Source organism: Haliotis asinina, chromosome 2 (genome assembly GCF_037392515.1).
Source record: "Haliotis asinina isolate JCU_RB_2024 chromosome 2, JCU_Hal_asi_v2, whole genome shotgun sequence".
Lineage (NCBI taxonomy): Eukaryota > Metazoa > Mollusca > Gastropoda > Lepetellida > Haliotidae > Haliotis > Haliotis asinina.
In genome coordinates, this window is record NC_090281.1 from 96,846,033 (window position 1) to 96,868,223 (window position 22,191).

Sequence of the window (22,191 nt, forward strand, 5' to 3'; positions counted from 1 at the left end):
TATTGATTGTTGTTATTGATGAATAGAGCAGTACTATTTCAGCAGGTGATGTTTTGACACAGAAATCCATACATTCTTTGCCCATTGGTTGTGTAAAGCTTGAATATTGCTGAGTGCAAATGTTAACAAGAAACAAGCACTCCATGGCATTCAGCCAGACACACTTTACTGTTGTCTTCTCATGACACTACAGGAAACCACCATTGCGTAAACAACAGTACATGCACATGTTCTTGTCATTGGTTTGTTGTTAAATGCTGCCCTTCACAGTTTTCAAACTATAAGATGGCAGTCTGTAAACATGGATTGATTGTTGCTCAGGCCGTCCGTTACTTGACTGACTGGTCCAGATTTGATTAGTTACACACAAACATAAATGTAGTATAATATTCTCAACCTTCTGTAATGTGTACACTGATCTGCACAGTATGTTTAGGGCAAGGGATTTCTGGGTCAGTATATGTCTCTAGTAAGCGGGGATATTGGTCATGTGAATTGGAATCTGTTGTCTGTGTCAGAGCATGTGCATCCTCAATGCAGGTGCTAGAACTTGCTGTGAAGTCTTGTGTCTTCTAAAGACTGGTCCTCATGGCTTGTTAGTGCACCAATCACCAGTGGTCCCTTTGTTATACCCATGTTTGTGAATGTCAACACATGACACTCACTGTGCCAATGGATTATGCTGCTTTTAGCAATATTCCAGCAATATCACAGCGGGGTACACATTGACCTACTTTGGGGACTGGTCTTCAGCATGATGAGCACACACTTAAACCATTGGGCTACGCCCCCAACCCTGAGCCAGTAGGTGTAACTACTGGACCCAGTGCGTTGTCATGGTAGTTCATGTTTCTCACAAGATCTGACTAAAGGAAACATGAGGTCAGGCTCAATAACTTCGTAGATCCATGTTCAGAGTATCTAATCTGACCCCGCTGGCTGACTGAAGACAAACACACCCTGTACTGTCCTGGTTTATTCTGCCACACACATTACAGGCACTGTCCTAGATACACGTAAGATGAACGGTTGACTCACATGGAGTAAGGCACAGGCTAACAGACATGGTGCTCTGGGCTTCAACACCTACCGGACTACCAAAATGTGACATCAAGCCACACGAGCTCTCATCGATTTAACAATACCTTGCATTGGTCTGACAGTTGCTAACTATCAGGTCCCACTTAGACACTACTTCACAACCTTGAGACAAGGGAAGAGTAGAGGAGGTAATATACATAAAAATATATAAGATAACAAGACAACAGGTCCCAACAAGCTACAAACAAATAGCATTGGAAACAGGGTGTTTCAGTACAAGTGGTACTTACTGAAGGTAACTGATAATTGGCCTGTCAACAGCTAATTGTCTACCTGATGTTTTAACACACTATAAAGCTCTGGAATAACAATGTTTTTTTTCTACATGTATAATATGTGCTTGCCCAAACTTATTTTATCTGGAGAGAGAGAAATGCTATCTGAGTATGACACCACTGGATGTTGCCACAGAGATCCACTTCTTTCGAGACATTCAACACATGGTACTTCCAGCTTCATGACTGACATTACAAAGATGTATATATATTTACACATGCTATTTACATCACTGACAGTTTACAGTATAACAATAGCAGGAGAAACTCTCTAGATGATACAAACTGAGGTAAGCTGACAAAAGAAATTGCAAGTATACCACCATGAGGCAAAGTTCTCTGTTTATACACAAAGTAAAAACACTAAAGATAAATATAGATCTGCTTGCTCTACAAATGTCAACCCTGACTAAAACTACCAGGACCCCAGCTTGTAATGAGCCACGGAATACAACCCATACAGCTGTACTAATCAGGCCAAGCTGAACTGTATTTACTGTTATTACTTCCATAGTTTGAAAAATATACATACATATAAATAAATAAATATGAAAACTACACTATAGTGTGAATTTTTTTTTTTAAAAAAAAAACAAAACCATGTATGCATCAGACATTTGTGATGCATTTTCTAACAATTTTCTGCAGGATATCAACTCAGTTTAACAAGACATTACCGATACTTACAATTCTTGTTATATGTACTGCATGGAACCTAAGCCTGCTAGACTTCATAAAACAATGTATTGTTATCTTTATGGGTGAAATAAATGGGAAGGTGAATCAGTCCATGTTATAGGTTGATGTCATGATGACCCTTTGTGTTCTAACATCAGACGCCAACATGATGTACACACGCTTTAAATTCAAGGTCATGACAATTGATCCCTTGCATGTCATGCCATGTGAAAAGAGCTCCTTCAAACTGATCTTCAATAGATAAAATGCTTGTGTTTACACATGCATAGAACATTTTCCACTTTACCAAAACCTTTCAATAAATTATTCATGTGCACATGTACAATACAATAACACATACATGACAGTCTTGCCTTCAGTATGGATCATTCATTTTCAATATATCTAAAACACCTCACAAACTGGCCGATTAAGTATTGTGTATTGTAAATGCAATATGTTAAATTCAAATGAATTTTGCTTGTAGGGCATTATGTATGTTCTCTCAAATTTTACACAAGTTGTACTGTTGGCCGCATGGAATATATAACGATGACGATGATGATTATCATCTGTTTGTAAGATTACCTTTTGTTTTACATGTCACCTGAACAGCTCTACAGTTTAAGGCATATCTTTCAGTAAACCAGTAAGTTAATGGTGTTGCTATTGCTGTAATGAACAGTGTTACATCACAAACCTCTGCTACAGACAAGAAACAGATTAAAATTGCTTAAATCAGACATGTAGAAAACATATTTCAGTTTCAGGTTTACAATAAATCATTCTGAAATATATATAAAGTGAGGCAAATAGATATTTTCATGTTTTCAACTGTTTAATTAAAAACTGCTTACACAGTGAAAATGCTGTGAAGAATTACTGTCTTGCTTCAACCTGAACGTTATTCCATATCCACACAACAATGTTGTTGATCAGTAACCACTCTGGTAACCAATACAAGGTGACAGAAGCAAGTACAACTTGGGCCGTGGACATCATTCAAACATCTGCAGCTGTGTGAAGGGAATGGGTCATTGGAATTGAAAAGCTTCTCTTGAGGCTGGTACTCAATCATATCAATGTGACTGTGTAGTGTGACATAATGTTTCACAATACCTGGAGAGAATGCATAATCAATAGCCAATCAGTGATATTGATCACCTGATATATACCTTCATTAACGAGGGTGGAGAGTGTTGGCTTCCTGGGGCTTATCAGACACCGGTTGTCACGCCTCAGTGAACCTTTTGTGATTTCATCTCGACTGTTTAGTTCAAGAAATGGCATATAAATAATGAAAATATTGTTAAGCATCACTATTTTGACTTCACTTTTGAAAAAGTGGAACTTCAACCCTTACTAAACTTGTGACCAAAATGAGGATAGATTATACTTACTTGGAGTACAGTAAACATTCACTATTCCTACTGGCTGATGATCACTTACATGATGGTAGTCTATGAAGGAAATACGGTCAATAGCAATAATGTCACTACAAAGCAACAGCAATACAATGAAAATATATCCTGTCCTTTCAAAGCAGATCTGCAAATCTTCAGAACAAACCTATTGTACATGTCTTAGTTCAATACAACCAATGAGAAATAGCTGCTTTATAATGTCAATCTTGTAGGTAAGATGTAACAAAATGTTTTTATTGAATATTTGCTTCGATCAATACTGACTTTTATTAGTCCATAAAAACAGATATTGACCCTTAAAGGTTTCTCTGTTGTACTGGTTAAGCCCTCCTTGACTAAGACCTACTGACAAAGCCCCCCCCATGTGCAGCCTCACCAATGCCACAATGCCACGAACTTATTCCCCGATACTGACTCCTGGAAATAACACTATTGATCAGGTGATTAACACTTGAGATGAAATATGGAGAATATATTCAGAATGCCCTGTAATGGTGAAACTCTGGCCACCATGCACGATGCGCTAATGATACTGAAGTAGACAGGGCATTACATCCACCGTACATCCTCCATTTCTTGATAATGAATTACTGGACCAAGTGTTTCCAGATAATGAAATGATCCATACATGGTAGGCCTAAACAGCACTAGTCATGTCTATATGTATACAACACATGATCTCAGTCTCGCAAACTAACACTCCCAACAGCCATATGTCGTCTGTCGTCTGTTTTGTGTTTTCTGCGTGGAGGTGACAAATTTCAAAGCTAGTAATATATTTTTTGCAGTGACTTCCTTCTCTTTAATTACTTGGTATAAAGTTACTGTTTTAAGACGTAATCAGTGGCAAAAACATGCAATGCTTTCAATATAAAGGAAAGGAAATTGACTGCATTAAAACCATATACTGCATTCCACATCTGTCAACAACATCTTAGTATACTAAGGTAGCTGTAGTAACTCTCCATTGGGTACCATCCAGCAGGGCAAGCAGAATTCCACTAGGATAGCTGTGCTAATTTCTAATTTGCTTTGACCTATATTAACAAATGTACTTTGCACAAGTGAGTGTTTAGATTCAGTAACCATGGGAACAACAACACATGTATGGCATCGGTATATACCTTGATGAAGGATAAGAAAATATCAAAATTTTTGAGACAAATGTTCCAAGAAATCAATTATAATTTTTCTTATTCTTATATTCCACATGTAAACTTGACAGAGGAAAATAACAACATAGTGAAAATACACTTGATGTGTGGCCTGAGGTCATGTAGATGTACTTCCTGAACCATGTTACTGGCATTCAGTCCATCATTATGTCTGGGGACAATGAAGTCTATAATTAGTACACAGCCATTGCTTAAATGTTTGTTCCACAGTTGTGGACAACAAATATCAAAGAAATGTTTTCTGACATTGCAATCCTAGAATTCAACCTGATTTCAATCTGGACGGATATGAAACAAGGATATGAAAATATCAGTGAAACTATTCAACAATGAAGCAGAGGGTTAAAGTCTGCACCAAAGATGAAATTATAATTACAGCTATTATTACCATTAGAAACACTATTTACAAAAAACACAGGTAAAAAATGACACATATTATGTCTGTGACCTCCCAGGATTACAGGAACCTTGTATAATATGAGGGGAGATATTAATAACTGGTAACATAACTAAGTACATCCCACGATGAAGCAACTCCTTTCATCCTGTCCCACCCACATGACCTTACTCTATCAAGCCAGCTGACCGCTACAACAAGAATGACTAATTTTAATTATGATAACAAAAGAATAAATATGTTCCTAAAACATACCCTTGTAAACCCCTTGAAACTTCTAATAGGAGATGACAAACTGGTTTCATATTTTGTAGCTATATAGAGTGGTAAGAGGGTGTTTGTTTGTTCCACAAATTTACCTCCATGTCAACTAGCACACATTTCATATGTTAAAGATGACCATATGTAACATTAACAGATGATAATACAGACAAGCTACAAACAAAATGTCCTGCATCTTACATCTGATAATTTATGATCTACTTGCCTTCACATGAATGTAAAAAACATACAGCACAAAAGTCATGGTCATGGGGCTCTTGTCATACTCCTAATCTTACCAGAATAAGACAAAATAAGGTCCCCAAATTAAATAAAATATTCTGGGTTGCTTAACTACATTCTTTAGAAAATAACTGAGAGCCATACTAGATGTAAATGATCTAAATGTGACCACTTCACCATCGGTCTGACCATTCTGGACGAGCATCAATTATTCTTTTAGCACTTTGAGTTAAACGACCTGATCTTTTAGAAGATGCAGATCGCACAGTAGATGCAGCAGAGGCCGTGGTTGATGCACTGGTCACACTGCACATGCTCCGTGACCTCTGACTCATAGTCGATCCTGCTGATCCTGGTCGTGACCTGCGACCAGACTTGAGTAGGTTGTCTCCTGCAGCAATGGGGACTCCATACAGCATGGTGCGTTGGTAGTGATTGATCTGATCATCGCGAGACATTCCTCGCGTTGGCTTCACCTTTTGGAGACGGCGCAAAAATTGCTGAAATCAAAACATTTCAAGTTCAGTTCAGATAGTTACATTATATGCTGATATCCATATCATTGATAATTTCTTTATGTGATTTAACTCGGCTTTGAAGACTGCAATATTCCAGCATCATTACGATTTGTGAAGGGTCAAGCTTGAATCAAATCTGCTGCAGTGACAGAAAGCAAGAGCAACAATTTACAACACAGGGTCACAACGACCCACTATGACCCTAAATACACAGCGTAACACATTTACTGTGATCATGGTCATAAGTGACAAACACAGCTTAGAGGTGATATTGCCCCACTGAAAAATGAAAGTGTTTGCATTTACACACTTAGAAGACTGATACAGGACAGTAGACAATATCATAAAACCCGATAGTAACTAGGCAATACAGCTTGTAATTTACACTACTGACAATCAGTGTATAGCCCTATGGATGGATACAAATAGAACTTGATCATTGTTCTAGACTCATGCTGACAAAGCATCTTTCACTAGACTGAATTAATGGGTTTGCATGGTCCTGTTACTGCCTGCAACATTTACCACATTAGACAAATCTCAAACAAGCTGTGCAGCAACCATGTCCTATGTCATTTAAATCAAACTGAAAAAAAAAGAACACACATCAGAAACACAAGTTCAGTCTGTGCGATAAAACTGTTGTTGACACAGGCTGCCTTACCACAATGGAAGGTTTCACACACTGAGTATCTAACCTGGTGACATTCTAACTCATTGCTGGAAGCAGAGAAACCACTGCCATGAGATCTGTAATGATGTGTTTTCAGTGTCACTCTTCAGACCTATTGAAAACATATAGCCAAATCCCATGAGGACATGAGAAAATGTGCTGAGCTTTAGTATGATAATGAGGATAATAAGAAACGATTTATTTTGGTAAAACCTGACATGGTAATCATGTAAATCAATGCTGGCCCCAATCCAATTATGCTGATGGGTGTTCTTTTATTAGTTGCAGAATAAGCTTCAGCTGTGGGTTTCACACATTGTACCCAAGTATGGAACACTGGATTTCATCATCAGGCCACCCAGCACCCCATGTATTGACTGTTTAAGTACATCGAAGTACAAGAAGTCACAGTATATTCTGTACCTAGTCACAACTCCTAAGAAACCATTGTGTGGACAGATGTAAACAGATGATGACATCAGATACTAATCAATTCTTCCACTAGCTTCAGTAGTGGGAAACTCATTAGCAAATACTACTATCAGCACAACCCTTCCTTTGTACTGACTCACTTAATCAACTCTGCAATGGTTGCACTGAGGTTTCCATTTCAAGTATAACAGGCTTTTATACTAGCAGCATTCATGACCATTGTCACAACCACAGTGTTCCTAACATCATAACCTCACTGTTCCAAACATTATCATAATATCATTTCAAATGTTACCACCATGAAATCACTGTTAGAAAGATCCCAATCACCATCTGTTCCAAACATCACCATCACGACCTCCCTGTTCCAAACATCACCATCACCACCTCCCTGTTCCAAACATCACCATCACGACCTCCCTGTTCCAAACATCACCATCACCTCCCTGTTCCAAACATCACCATCACCACCTCCCTGTTCCAAACATCACCATCACCACCTCCCTGTTCTTAACATCACCATCACAACCTCCCTGTTCCAAACATCACCATCACAGCCACCCTGTTCCAAACATCACCATCATGACTACCCTGTTCCAAAAACTGCCATCATGACCGCCCTGTTCCAAACATCACCATCACGACCACCCTGTTCCAAACATCACCATCACGACCACCCTGTTCCAAACATTGCCATCATGACCTCCCTGTTCCAAACATATTCAACAAACAAGTGATAAAATGAAAAGAAAATCAGAGGACACTTGCTTGACATTGTCTCTCTGCAAAAGAAGACCTCTTCAAAAGATTTTCACTTGTTCCAGCTTAACATTCCCCATCCAGCCTATGGACAAGTTGTTGAATAATCACTGACTCAAAATGATATTTTGGGGACACTGAAGGACACAGTTCTAGTCAGGTATGTTCAACACCAATGCAAAGGTAGAATAGGTAGAATATTCACTGATCGATTCTGTGTTTGCAGAAGGGTTTTTATCAATGCCTCTGGGTGCTTGCAAGCCACACACAGCAGCTAATATGAGATTAATCCGGGTGGACTGGCTTCTTTGTATAATGGTGGTTGTTCACAAGCACAGTGACACAAGTGAGGACAACTATGGCTGTAACACTGTTGAACAAGCTTTACATGAGGGCACAACAGAAGAACAGAAACACAAGTGAAAGGCCTTGGAAGCATTGTAACATGAATACTAAATATGTCTTTTTTTCGTCTCAGTCTCAGTTCCAAGTCTTGTAATGGGTTGATATTCAGTGAATGTCATTTCATTGACTTCAACATAAGTTCAGAGTAGTCAGTGTTAGCTAACATTCTGACAAATTAAATTATGTCTCATTGATAATGGCGTTCTGATGATGAAAGTAATCGAAAATCGACTGAAAGAAGGATTAAAAATAATTATCAATTGTAAAATACATATTTTCGATTAATCAGAATTTTGTTGTTTTAGTATAACACAACTGAATGAAGTAAACTATTAAATTTGACGAATCTTCACCAACATGCACCCAACAGCATAAATCTTTGTATAAATAACAGAATAACGGCATTGACATGAATTAGAAAAAAACTAGAGAAAAACCTTTAAAATTGATGACTACATTCAACATGTGTGTACTTCGATAATTATTGATAATTGTTCACCATAAGTTCACCAATAATCCATAGCAAATATGGTTTCTGATTCCCAACACTATTTATCAATAACCTTTATCCAACATACTTATAGTATATATCACAAACCACAATTTAAATCAATAGTAACCATTCCTAAATAAACAAACCAACACGTTTATGAACTGAGAGTAAGGAACTACATTCTCTAAAACAAATATGCAGCTTCACAGCAACCAGCACCTTGCATGTTCCCCTTTTGGGAACATGAAACCAAGCATACAAATGACTTAAACAAAGCATACTTCAGTAAGTACTATGAAATCATTATGTATGCATATCCCACATGGTACTGTAAGCTTAATAATGACAGTTTCCAGGCCTTCAAAGCAACTCATAAGTACTTCAACCTTGGCTTGGGTCACTACTTAGACGTTTTAAGCCCCATGTTTGAAGCAAGGGTTTAACTATTTCAGGACGAGCTGTAGAACTTGCTCTACTGGTTGCGTTCGTAGATACACAAGATTTTGAAATTTGATTGATTGAATGAATTTATACATGGTATCAAATCCTGTTTCTGACAGGCAGCAACATGATAACAACGTGGCAAAACAAACACTTGTTTTCAACCGTGGCTGTAGTTGGTAACAAGCCTCAAGGTAAAGGCATGTGTTTCAGCTCAACAGATATGAGTGAGTATCTGAGTGGGTAGTTCAGTAACAAAGGAGTCACATAAGTTAGTAGATATTTTGTTGAAATATTATGACCTGTACATTATAAATAATTCATTTTTAACATTAACATACATTTGATTTAGAAATGATGTTGGGAGCACATTTTTCTAACTGTAGGTAAAATAGAAGTGACAACAAGAACAATATTAAAAAGAAAAATTGAAAAATGTGAAAATGTCTGAAATCTTTAAGGTACCGTTCTACTGTTATAACTGCACAGGGTTGCACATGAAATAATGGGTTGGTTGGATCACCTCAAACACATGTACAGAGAGTGGCCTAAGTAGCCAGCTTTCATGGCGTAGAATCTATCCTATATGACAATCCAGTGGTGACATGTCATTTCCAAATAACATGAGAGATGAGCTGGTCATGCAGCAGTTTCCAACAAACCATTGTGACCATGGCTACAATGAAAAACAAACACAAAACAAAACTGAGTTGAAGGGAGTCCTTGAGGTTTAACGTAACTCGAGTCTTAATATCAGGGATGAACATCGTGCAGTTTAACTTTAATGTCTTATCCGACCTTGACTTCCATACTGTTATTTGTTTCAGGGTCCCAAAAGTCCATCAGCACTGGACTCCAAAAAACACAAGTGTAAACGAGAGTCATCAGAAGATGACATATCCCCCTGGCCCCAACATGTTTGAAAGGACAAATCATCTGACAGTTACTCATTGTTTTTTTAGGCTAAGTTTGAATTGTTTCCATGGAATTCATAAAAATTATAAATGCCATATATCTGTAATCAGCAAAGTCAAAATTTCAAGATCTGTTTCATATATCTGTTGAAAGATATGAAATGGTTTTCGAGTTGTGCTCTGGGAACAAAGCCCATCCCTCCATTTTGAGACTAAGTCCGAAACGTTTCCATGGAAAACAAGAAAATAATACATCACAACAACCTGTACCTAGCAAAAGGCACCACTTTGGGGTCTGCAACACATATCTGCCAAGTTTTACCAACAGATATTAAGAAGTTTTTCAGTTCTGCTCCAGGAATGAAACACACCTCTCATTTTGAGAGCAAGTTAAAAACGTTTCCATGGAGACCAAGAAAATAATAAATCACAAAAACCTGTAAATACCAAAAGGCACCACTATAGGTTCAGATTAATATATCCATAAAGTATTGAAGAAAAATATTGAATGGTTTTTGAGTTCTGCCCAGGAAACGAAGCCCATCCCTCCATTTTGAGACTAAGTCCAAAACGTTTCCATGGAAACCAAGAAAATGATAAATCACAAAAACCTGTATATAGCAAAAGGCACCACTTTGGGGTCTGCCACACATATCTACCAAGTTTGGCACTAAATTATTGAACCATTTTTGAGTTCTGCTCCGGAAACGAAGCCCACCCCACCATAAGACTAACACCAAAATGCTCCATGGAAAAACAAAAAAAAATATAAATGCCAAAAATCTGTAAACAGCAAAAGGCACAACCATAGGCTGAGATTATTATATCTATAAAGTTTGGTCTAAAAATATTGAACGGTTTCTGAGTTATGCTCAGGAAACAAAATGATTACGGATGGACGGATGAGCCGTTGACTATATCCCCCGCATTACATGCCGTGGGGGGAGGATAAAAAATGAAGAGGACAAAAATGAAGATAAAGTATGATCTCTTTAACTACCAGATCATGGTCAAAGTTAAGAAATCACAACTTTTTCACTGTTGGTTTTATCAAAACCAGATGGAAATGTATCAAGTCTTAAGTCTCTACCTACAATTTTGAACTTTTGGACCCCAACTCCATACATGTCCTCAAAATCAACAACAAAAGAACACAAAGAAATCAAGTTCCAGTGCTGACAGCAATGGGTTGTTTTCAGGTACAGTAATACTGGAGATATGTTGGTGAATGATAGGAGATGACACACACAAATTCAGGCTCAATTTGCAACTGAAATGCCATTAGGTACCTCAGTCAGCATACAATACTGTTTCCTTTGCTGGTTGTCAGTCCAGTAGTCAGTGGAAACTCATTAACAGAGACTAAACTTGGTATATTATTTAAGACAAAATAAAAAACAAGACAAAATTACTTAAAGTCAGTTGTAGAAAGGATGGCGTAACTGGCACAGCCTGTCCCATGTGACAACAAAAAGTATGGTAGTCTGAATGATTAAAACCAATACATTCAGTTGTAACTATGGTAGCATGCACACAAACCTTTACTCTTTGTAACCCATTGTTACACAATCACTAAGTGGGTTACAGAGAAATGCATAAATAAAGTAATGCTTCACAAATACATGATTCTTTCTGTGTTATTGTAGTAGGCGTTCTCGTGTAACTGTCAGAGCCCTCAGAACCCAACACAAGGCACGTCATCATATGACAATCTCATAATGCGATATATGTCAGGATATGATATATCATGATGAATTCCCTGTCCATGAAATATCTTTGACATATAGTCTGGTTCATAATTATTGAGAATTTTTCTTCTTACTTTGAGCTATCCTAACACCTCAACTGATTCACTGATACTTAAAACTAAGTAATGGTATAAGGGAGGTAACTCATCTTGGCCTACTGAGTATAGTACAATTAGAGTTACCTCCCCTGAATTTGTAGCAGACGTCATTTTCCTCAGCACTGTCAACAATGTCTGCTGAAGATAAAAGAAGGTTGATTTTTGAGTTGTGTAATCAAGGAATTGATGATGTAAATACATTGGCAGAGAGAACAGGAACTCCTCTTTCTACTGTGTATAGGATTAGGAAGAATTTTAAAGAGGGAAAGGATTTTGGGCACCAGAAAGGAGCAGGGAGACCCAGAAAATTGGACTTCTCAGATCGCGTCCGGCTGGGAATTTTAGCGTCTAAAAAGCAAAGGGCAAGCATCTCCAACATCAGGTATGAAATGATAGAAAGGGGATCAACAGTTGTATCAAAATCTACAGTTAGAAGAAATTTGATTGATCTTGGATGGGAGAAAAAGACTGGAATTCCTTCTCCTCTCATGAAACAAGAACATAAAGACAGGCGTGTTGAGTGGTGTTTGGCACATGAAAACTTTGACTGGGAAAATGTGATTTTTACTGATGAAAGCTCAATATGGGTATATCCCAATAATGTGAAAATGTGGACAAAGTCTGCGTCAGCACCGTTGTATCGACGACCTAAATACAGCCCAAAGTTTCATGTATGGGGAGGGATATCCTTATTAGGAACGACCCCGCTGTGTGTGTTTGAGGGAAATCTGACAAGTCAACGCTACACTAACATATTAGATAATTTTCTCCTTCCAAGTGCACATGTGTTTTATGGAAATGACTGGATTTTGCAGCAAGATAATGTTCCTAAACACACCGCAAAACATGCCAAGCAGTGGTTTCAGGAGAAAAATGTGACTGCATTACCATTTCCTGCATATAGTCCTGACTTAAATCCCATTGAGAACATTTGGGGGATGATGAAGGAATGTGTGAATCAAAAGGGGTTGACAAAAATTGAAGACATGAAGAGAGAAGTGGTCCGATACTGGGACAGCATAACTCACGAAACACTAACCTCTCTGATAGGAAGTATGCCTACCTGTCTTAGACTGTGCCGTGAAGCTCAAGGAGACTTGATAAAATATTAAATTGTTACCTACACAACATGAAAAGGTCAGTTCACTTTCACAATACATTCAATTTTATCTGATTTGTTCTCGTTTAATAATATGAAATGCTTTAGCTATTCTCAATAATTTTGAACCATACTGTAATTACATTAAATATGAATCAAAGTGTCCATATGTGAAATGCCATCGGATCAACATATGAAACAATACAAGCAAGTGTGATTCTTGTATTGTACAGAAAAGATGCCAACCCCCAATAGTATATTTCAAGGATAAAAATTAGTAAGTTTGACCATAGGATTATTAGACAACTAAACACTTAAGATATAACAGATTCTGAGAAAGATAATATGACATTGATCAACAGTGATGCCTTAATTTTTACTGTAACCAAAATTTATGGATAACCTTGATTTGTGGATCAAAAGAGTAATTATCATGCTAGCTCGTATATTAAACCTTGACTGACGTCATGATGGGGTACTTTTGAAGTACATACAACTCCACGCATCATTGACAAAAATGTTCTAGATCTCTTCATTACATGTATACACTAAATTTAATTATCCAGCACTGAGATACATAGCACAAGATCACGAATGCCACCATTACCAATTATTGTTCCAAAAAATATCAAGTAAAAAAAATATAAAAGATACCATTAGCTACAGCCTTCTCACTTCTTGGTGTCTGCTTTCCCTGGTGTCAATGCTTATTGCAATGGACTGTCGTACATAGTGGCATGAAGTCACCAACTATGTAATCCACGAATCAAGGTGATGTCACATTTTGTGGGCACAAGAATGGGTGATGATTGCACATGGTTTTGGTAAACAATGATGTTTCAATCACTGAGAGGAATATTAGTCATTTTCAATTTGTTGAATCACTGAATAATCAGTGCGCATACAGAATGAAATCCCTCATTTACAACATGATTTTTGCCACAGTTCTCCTATATCCACAAATAAAGGTTATGTGAGAGCACATTTCCTCTTGTCTTCTCTCTTGGGCGAAAATCTATCTAATCGTTGAAAATATATTTTTTGACTATATATCCGAATTTTGATTAACTTTCTTCAAATTTTGTGGAATTTCTAGTGCGGTCCTACTGGCGTAGTTTGAGGCTAAAATTTGTAGCAACTACGATAAAGTAGTAGAGGTTGGAATCTGTAATGTAGTCTGAGAATAGTGTCAACACGGTGAGTGAGTGAGTGAGTGAGTGCTTATGTCTGTGTCAGCAATATCACTGAGAGACACCAACAATGGGCTTCACATGTTGTATCCATGAGGAATCAAACCAAGCATTTTAAGCATGACGAGTGAATGTTTACACCAGTATCTACCCTACCGCTTGTATGTAAATTTAAAGACTTTTTTCATTGCTGATAGTAAAGACGCAATATATATAGGCCATATTGTGTCTCATAAGCCTTCAGGGCAGATACTGTACTTCATACAGTCTAATTTGTAACAAACACCTGATACTTTTCTTAATTTTCTAAACCTCAACTGTAGTAATGCACCCAAAGGGATTTCTGCACTAACCAATTAACAAGGCATTATCTCACCCAACTCCACCTCAGTTGCCAGCTCTATTACAACAGGAGATTATTATGCCTCATTAGGCCTTGAGAGTGTGCTGCCCTGCACAAGTACACAGCTGATACACAGGGAGAACTCTTTTCCAAGACCTGCATCACTATGTCACATAATCTAAGCTGGGTATTACGAGGATCAGCACCTTATCAATCCTGATGAATGTAATTAAGAGTTTATTGGTTCCACCCTGACTTAACTAAGGACTCGATTATTACAGGTGGAGACCATCTCTTAATTACACCATACCTTTGTTTATGGGTTTTCTATTGTCTATTTCTGGCTTTCTACAGATAATGTACTTGTCTCATAAAGTAGTATTTTGGTAATTCAAATGCATAATTCATGCATACTGACTGGCCATGTGACATAGAATCATACAATCCACCACTGGCCCACTCAAGTTGTCTGTCACTGAAATGCATATATCATTCTATAAATTCTAAGGTTAGTTTCCAAATAAACATCTTAAGAAATATAGCAATAAATGTTTTAATGTTGCCTCCCTTTGGTCTGAATCAATGAAAAGATCTGATGTAGATTTCGTAACATGTTTATGATTAAATCTGAGAGTTAGTGTATTGATCTGTTGATGGATTTCACATTAATTTCTGATGTGGGGAACTTAATATGAAGTGAATTTTGCAGCAATGACCTGATAAAATTCATACTTGATTAAGTGAATGCATAAAAGTTACAAATTGAGGGTACATGCTAGCGCAGAATATAACACTTTTATAAAGTAAACAGTACCTCAGTTGTTAAAAAGTTGTGTATCCATAGGAGCTTGTTCATCACACTGATCTCTAAACAGCATGCAAAGAAGTCAGTAAAAGTACTGAAAAGCCATCCTTGATGACAAATATTAGGGGAAAACAAGAATCCACAGTTGAAATATGACTGTCATCTAAAATGTGCAGAGGATATTTCTCAAATTCAGCAATAGCAATGAAGTAATCAAGTATGCCTTATTAAGAGTCATAAAGAGGTCCAACTGTCATTTGTCTCTAGCGATATCGTTTAAGCTGAGGATATCCTTTATTTACTGCTGCAGAATCTGAACGTGGGAGGACTAGGTTGATGAAAACATTTCAAGCTGGCTGCAGCTGGTAAAGGGAAGAGGTTATAATTGTGACTGATGATTCCATATTCTCACCAGTCAGACACTGAAATTACCAGTTAGCACTATCTTGCTGACTTCTAGCATTTTCTTCACTAAATCTTGACAACACCAAACCGAAAAAAAGCCAATAGCTCTGCACAATATTTTTCAAAACGACATTGGTTTCATACTTGCTCTCTTTTTCTCCAAATAATACATATTACACTGTTTAAAAACCTATATAAGAGAATAGAATAGTTGAGAACTTGTGTGAGGTAGCACATTTTTGTGAGTTTGATTATGAAAATAATGTTTGACTAATAATTGCTTTGAACAATCTGTGATTACTGAGCACCTCTGGTATATCAGTTGTACACAGATGAATGCTAACTTATGTTGATCATCAATATTTCCTTAAAGCAGGGAATCTGGCCACACATGGGAAGACAATGTCACTCTCCAGTCCTTCCCAGTCAGCCATTGACAGGCATGTTTGGGCTCTGTTAATATTATTATGTCCCCAGTTCTATTTGGGGTCCTAATGGGGACCCTTTGAGTGCACCAATATTGGCGTTATTGCCTGACTGGATACTGACCCACAATAGCCATGAAGGGACTGGATTACTGTCTGTGTCATTTTACCCAGTTTACAGACAAGTGTACATGTGCCAGGAAATTACATGCATAGAATCCACAGAATAGAAGAACCAGCGTCATTGTGAGTTGAGGTCATATATGTGTGGGAATACATGCAACATGTAACGTGATACTCTCCATACAGTCAGTGCTCAATACAGGCAGTGATCAGGATCCAGGATGAGAGGAAGTTTCAACAATAGGCCTGGCAGGGATAGACAGGAACTATCAACAAGTAGCAGTGTTCTTTCATGTTGGCTGCTGTCTATTCTTTCAAGGTTGGGTCTTGCAAGTGTCATGTCAAGTCTTGCTAATGCAGAAAGGCAGCCACACATTATCACTGGTTTTTATTTTGAAATTTGGCAGAACATTTGGCTTCTGGGCTTCTCTTTGCAATATTTTATCAATATCAAAGTTCAAAGTGACATTGTATAAATTGTACTCATGTAAGTGATCAAACTCTGACTGCTGGCATGACAAGTGAACACTTGCAACACTGGCTGCGATTCTACCCTTCAAATTACAGCTTCTCATGCATGCATGTTATTATATTACCAGGGTAACATAAATGTAAGAAGTATATCTCTGTTCATTCTTATGACATGTGAAAGGTTTTTATGCATCAACAAACCAAGGATCTAAGAAATAATCAGTTCAAATCTAAATTAGACCAAGCAGACCAAACTGAAGGACTAGACATGGAATGAATGGAACCAAGCAGCTCCAGCACTGCCACCTGGGTCAGACAAGATCCCTTCAATACCAACTGTCATACCCATCAACCAAACACCACTGAAAAAAGTTACTTGGCCTTGGATCATGTGAATTATAACTCCAGTCACTGATGAGTGGTCAGCAGACAGATATTGTGAAAGAAGCTCAACAACCAACTTGTTCCTGTTACCATGATCACCCAGTGCTGATCCTCAAATCACACATTAAACAAACATGACCTACTATGCAAATCAACCAAGCAACAACTAAATATACATGTTCTGACTGTCACACTCTTCCAGTGAACACAATACTAGCACAGCATACACAACAGACTGTAGGTAAACAACATGTTCATCTTTCTACTTCACTTCCCACAGGAATAAAACCTTTCCAATAAAACATTGAAGATCCATAGTGATAAGCAATTAATGATGTTTGTGTGGGTCCCTGGGCCAGTGCCATCCCCATACAACATGTCCACACCTCCCCAAACTGAGGTCACCTTGCACCTTCACTTCAGACAGGGTATACAGCAATTTGTGGCCATCTCATTCATTAAACATGACTGCACTAGTCATGCTAGCTTTCAGCTGACAGCCATTATTCATGACTACAATGTGCTTCTTACCAATTCCAATACTGACCCATGGAATGGTAAGTGAATTTAGTTTGATGCTGCTCTTACCAACATCCCATCAATATCACAGAGGGCCCACGGATTAGTGTTAAAAACTGCAATATGCAGCACTATTCCAACAATTTGTTGGTAAACCGAAGAACCAAGTGATGGTGTGAGTATAGTTTTATGCTGTTATTAGCAGTATTCTAGCAATATCACAGCAGGGAACACCAGAAATTTGCTTTACACCAAGCGATGGATACTAAACAAGATCACATCATCATACTTCCAGGCAGGTGACCATGCATGACCATCCAGTCTGTTAACTTGATTATGGTAGCATGCTGATCAAAAAGCATGTACAACAAACACAAGTTCCTTTGGACCAGACATAAACAGATTGTCACGGAAAGCATGTTACTTGGCCAGTAAGACCAACAATCTGATATATCATCAAGAGATTTCTACACTCGTGCCATAAATGATCCCCATGGAGTTGAGGCTGAAAATACTATGTGCCGTTGTGATGGATATCCAATGATCTTGGGGAAAAACCAAGTGTCCTTGAGCAGTTGAACCAACTGGATATTGGCATATTTATGCAAAGATATCAAGATAATTGTAAATTCATTACGTCTCCCCATGGTACTCTTACCTAAGACAAAAACCTAGTTGCAGACAATGGATAGTACTAGTAGGTGGCTGAAGCTCAACTGGTTAAGTGACATGAATCCCCAGACACTATCAAGCTGTCATGAATTATAGATTGCCTTCCCTCAAGATTAGAACAACAGTACATAATGATGGATGCTAGCAAGCATCCCTGACTTCAAGATGAAACATACACCTTGTCTGTTACAACTTAACATATTTTTCATTGTGTTATTTTGAATTCGATAATGTTTTTTTCTTACCCAATGCATCAAGAATTTGGTAAAATGCAAACATGACTGAAAGACAGTCAGGATGAAGACATGCTATGCCACATCTTAAAGTTCACATCTTGAAAGTGTCCTGTATTTGGCTTATTTAACAACACAATGCACATAAATAAATCAAATAAGTTCTTCAAATAACATGTTTCTTTAGATCTACACGAAGCCAACAAAATCAGGAAACACAAGTACATATCTGTGCTGTGCTATGTCTTTTTGGAGTCATCGTTTTAAACATTACTTAAACAAGTTGTTCCTCACATTTTCCTGTTTCTACTAAATTCTAGCATCGATTCACTGGCGAAGAAACAAAACCCTGTAAGAATTTTGGAATGGTTGGAATGCTTGAGCATGTGATTTTAGTACAGTCTAGCCTCTTCATTATGCTAGCCATGTCCGGACAGCCTGTCAATAATGGAGCTCAGCCTGGCTGCAAAGGTTAACAGTAGGAGCACTGATCCATGCTGTTTAAGACAATACCCATTGTAACTGACAGAGATCTCTATGGAGCAAAAGGTCAATTGTGGAAAATCTCCTCCATAATCTGAACAATTGGATTTTCAGAAGATATTACTGGATATTTCTATATTAGTACATAGTGTAAGCATGCATAAGTAATGGGAATTTTTACCAACGGTAAAATTTGAATGGGATATTTTCTATTTCAATGTGTAAAAATCCCCAAATCCCTGCTCAAAGTGATTCCTGGTAACTGGCACACAGCAAAAGGCCTTGAAACAACATTTCTTTCTGTTTGCAACATGTTACAGCTTCGGTCTATTAAAATACATGCAGTGCTTGAGATTTAACAAAATCATGAGTTGCCTGTCCTGTCTCATATCAAGAGTAAAGGATGCTGGGGTAGTAGAGGACATGATAGTAGTATGGCCACAAATTCTGCTGAGAGGATTACATGACTAATTAAGCTCACTAAAGGGTTTAAATAAAGGGTTGTGCTTGTTAATTGAGCATGGTGCAGATTTAAAGACAACAGGGCTTAACTTCAGATTTCAATGTACCCAATGTTGAAAAACCATGCATGCATGCATGCACACACACTTTTAGCATAATGACAGAGATGTAAAGACCCTCATTTTGGGTATATTTCATTTTCCATATCTCACTTAAAAATATTTGTAAATATTCATGAACAATGAACTAATTTAACAAAGGGTCATGGCTCACTTACGTAATATGCAAGTGAATCTGAACAGGAAGAACTGCTGAAGACATTTCATAAAAAGTATGATTTACAAAATAATTTGGGGTTTTCATAAATTAACAAGAATTTCGCATATGTGATTGATTAGAATGAAATTGAAGAAACATTGTTCAATTTCTTAGATGACGATGCTTCTAGTGGTCACGCTGTAATTTAAAAAAAGTAACATAGAAATCATTACAAGTGACAATTTATATTTGATATTGACCTGACATGTCTTTCCTTTCATTAAAGGACTTTCCTGTTCAAATACAAGGAAAAACTGACTTTATGTCCTTAAATATTGCAAATGTTGTTCACAAATGATAAAACACTAGACAAAAAAAATATCATTCTCACCAAGTTGTCGGATTCAATTTTTTTCTGTTGTCTCTGACGGTTAATGGCTGAAGCTGTTAATCTTCTAACTGGAGTAGGGTCTGCTCGTTTCACTTGATGTGGTTCTCTCTGTTCTGCTACATGCTTCATTATTTCACGCAACAACCTCTGATTTTCCTTTTCAATTAATTTAGTTCTGTCATCAGAAAAGGTATAATTGCTCCGGTCATGTGCCTTTGGAGAAGCAAACATGACACGTCTTGTATTGTCCTTCACACGTTTCTTTTTCTCCAATTCTGAAACAGCTTTCATCAAAATGTTTAGATCCAGTGTTTCAGCCTCACCTGGAGTTAAAGAATAACCAGCATTCTCCAGATTTGGTGGTATGCCACGGTATTGCACAGTCTTTTTATGAGATCCATTTCGGAGATCAGACTTCTTCTTGTGAGGACTGCTCCTTGGTGATGTCAACGGAGAAACGTCTGTCATATCACTTTCCGAATCAGAATCTGACCTGTCACTATCATGATTTTCATACCTTGATTTATTCTTATGGCTTGAATCACTGTTTCTGAAAGTGTTATTTCTATCACTAGCACTCCATGCCTGATGCTTAGAATCACTCTGCCTTTTACTTGGATGTGCTGAAAATGGTCTCACCCTTGCTTCTCGTGGTCTTTCTTCAACCTTATGAACAGGATTTTGTGAAATGTCTTTATACTTTCTCTCTTGTTTATTTCTTGGAGTAGGGCTGGGACTTCTATCTGAAAAGTCTGAAGTACTCTCACTATCACTTTCAGTATCGGAAAGACTTTCTGATCGTGATCTTGCTTTTCTTTTGTCTCTGTCACCACGTGAATGTTCCTTACTTGTCTTTTCAGACCTGCTGTATCGCTGGTCTGGGCTTGTGGACGGGGAACGACTCCTACTTAATGATCTTGAACGATTTCTTCCTCTACCCCCAGATCTAACACTTGACACATCACTAAATGAGGAATCGCTTTCCGAATCTGTGTGATCAGAATCAGATGAATATTCCTCCTCATCCTCTTGGTTCATGAAGTTGGAGGAAGACACCTTATCTTCTCGAGGACCAGCAGTCCTTAAGCTTGATGTTCGATTATGTTCGTTTTCTTGAATATCTTCCAGTGAGTCTAGTTTAGGAGACTTCGGTGCAGGTGGTGGTTTTGAGCTTATTTTCTCCGAAGTCTTCTTGTCTCTTGGAGATTGTGATCTGTCCTTGCCCGGTGAATCGAAAAAATCAAAATCAACATCGCCCTTTAATTCTTCTAAATCCTGGTCCATATCCATATCAACGTGTGATGCAGCAAGATCAAAACAGCATGGTAAAGTCCGCCCTGACGTATCCGACTCAGCACTTCATGTCAACCCGCTTGTTTTGTAGCAACTATTCAGTGCATTGTGTAAACACATTTCCTAGCAACTATTCTTACTTGTATGTGAAAGCGTTTAATACTCATTGATCTTTTTCAAACTGTACCTTTTTAAGTGGTTTTATTATATTTTGTTATTCTGTTTTAATGTTTAAAATACATTTAATAGTTGGCTGAGATAAGGTGTATGGTATATAAAATGGTTCAAGACTCGATTTATATAATTAGTCGTACGTACTATGTATAATGATAAATCTCGCACACGAAGGGAACCTGCGAGAAGTTGAAAATGCCTTCTGCTAGTCAAATTTTAGAGTGGCGGCAAATTTGACTAGGATTACGATATATGGTATGTAGCGATAAACTTCATTCTGAATCTTCACATTTCTAAATGTGAAAGAGAACTGAGGACCATTTTAAATTGTTAAGTTTTAAACAATAGAATACTACATAAATATTCAGTAGTATGAATGCATTGATAATCTGTTTATTTTCAGATATTTAAAGACCTCTTTCAACA

At 37.6% G+C, this 22,191-nt stretch overlaps 1 protein-coding gene across 1 annotated transcript; it reads right to left on the reverse strand.

Annotated features, from left to right (window-relative positions):
• Nucleotides 1-963: 963 nt before the first annotated feature.
• LOC137274652 (cilia- and flagella-associated protein 97-like) lies at nt 964-21,691 on the reverse strand. Its single transcript, XM_067807963.1, has 2 exons — nt 20,299-21,691; nt 964-6,054 (listed from the first exon to the last, which is right to left on the reverse strand). The coding sequence occupies exons 1-2, from the start codon at nt 21,586-21,588 to the stop codon at nt 5,728-5,730; spliced, it is 1,617 nt and encodes a 538-aa protein (XP_067664064.1). The 5' UTR covers nt 21,589-21,691; the 3' UTR covers nt 964-5,727.
• Between the last annotated feature and the right edge of the window lie 500 nt (nt 21,692-22,191).

Excerpts from the sequence above, each read along its gene's own strand:
- LOC137274652 (XM_067807963.1), bottom strand. The coding sequence starts at position 21,588 with ATGGATATGGACCAGGATTTAGAAGAATTAAAGGGCGATGTTGATTTT. Across the intron at positions 6,055-20,298 it reads AAATTGAATCCGACAACTTG|CAATTTTTGCGCCGTCTCCA; the intron begins GTGAGAATGATA and ends TTTTGATTTCAG.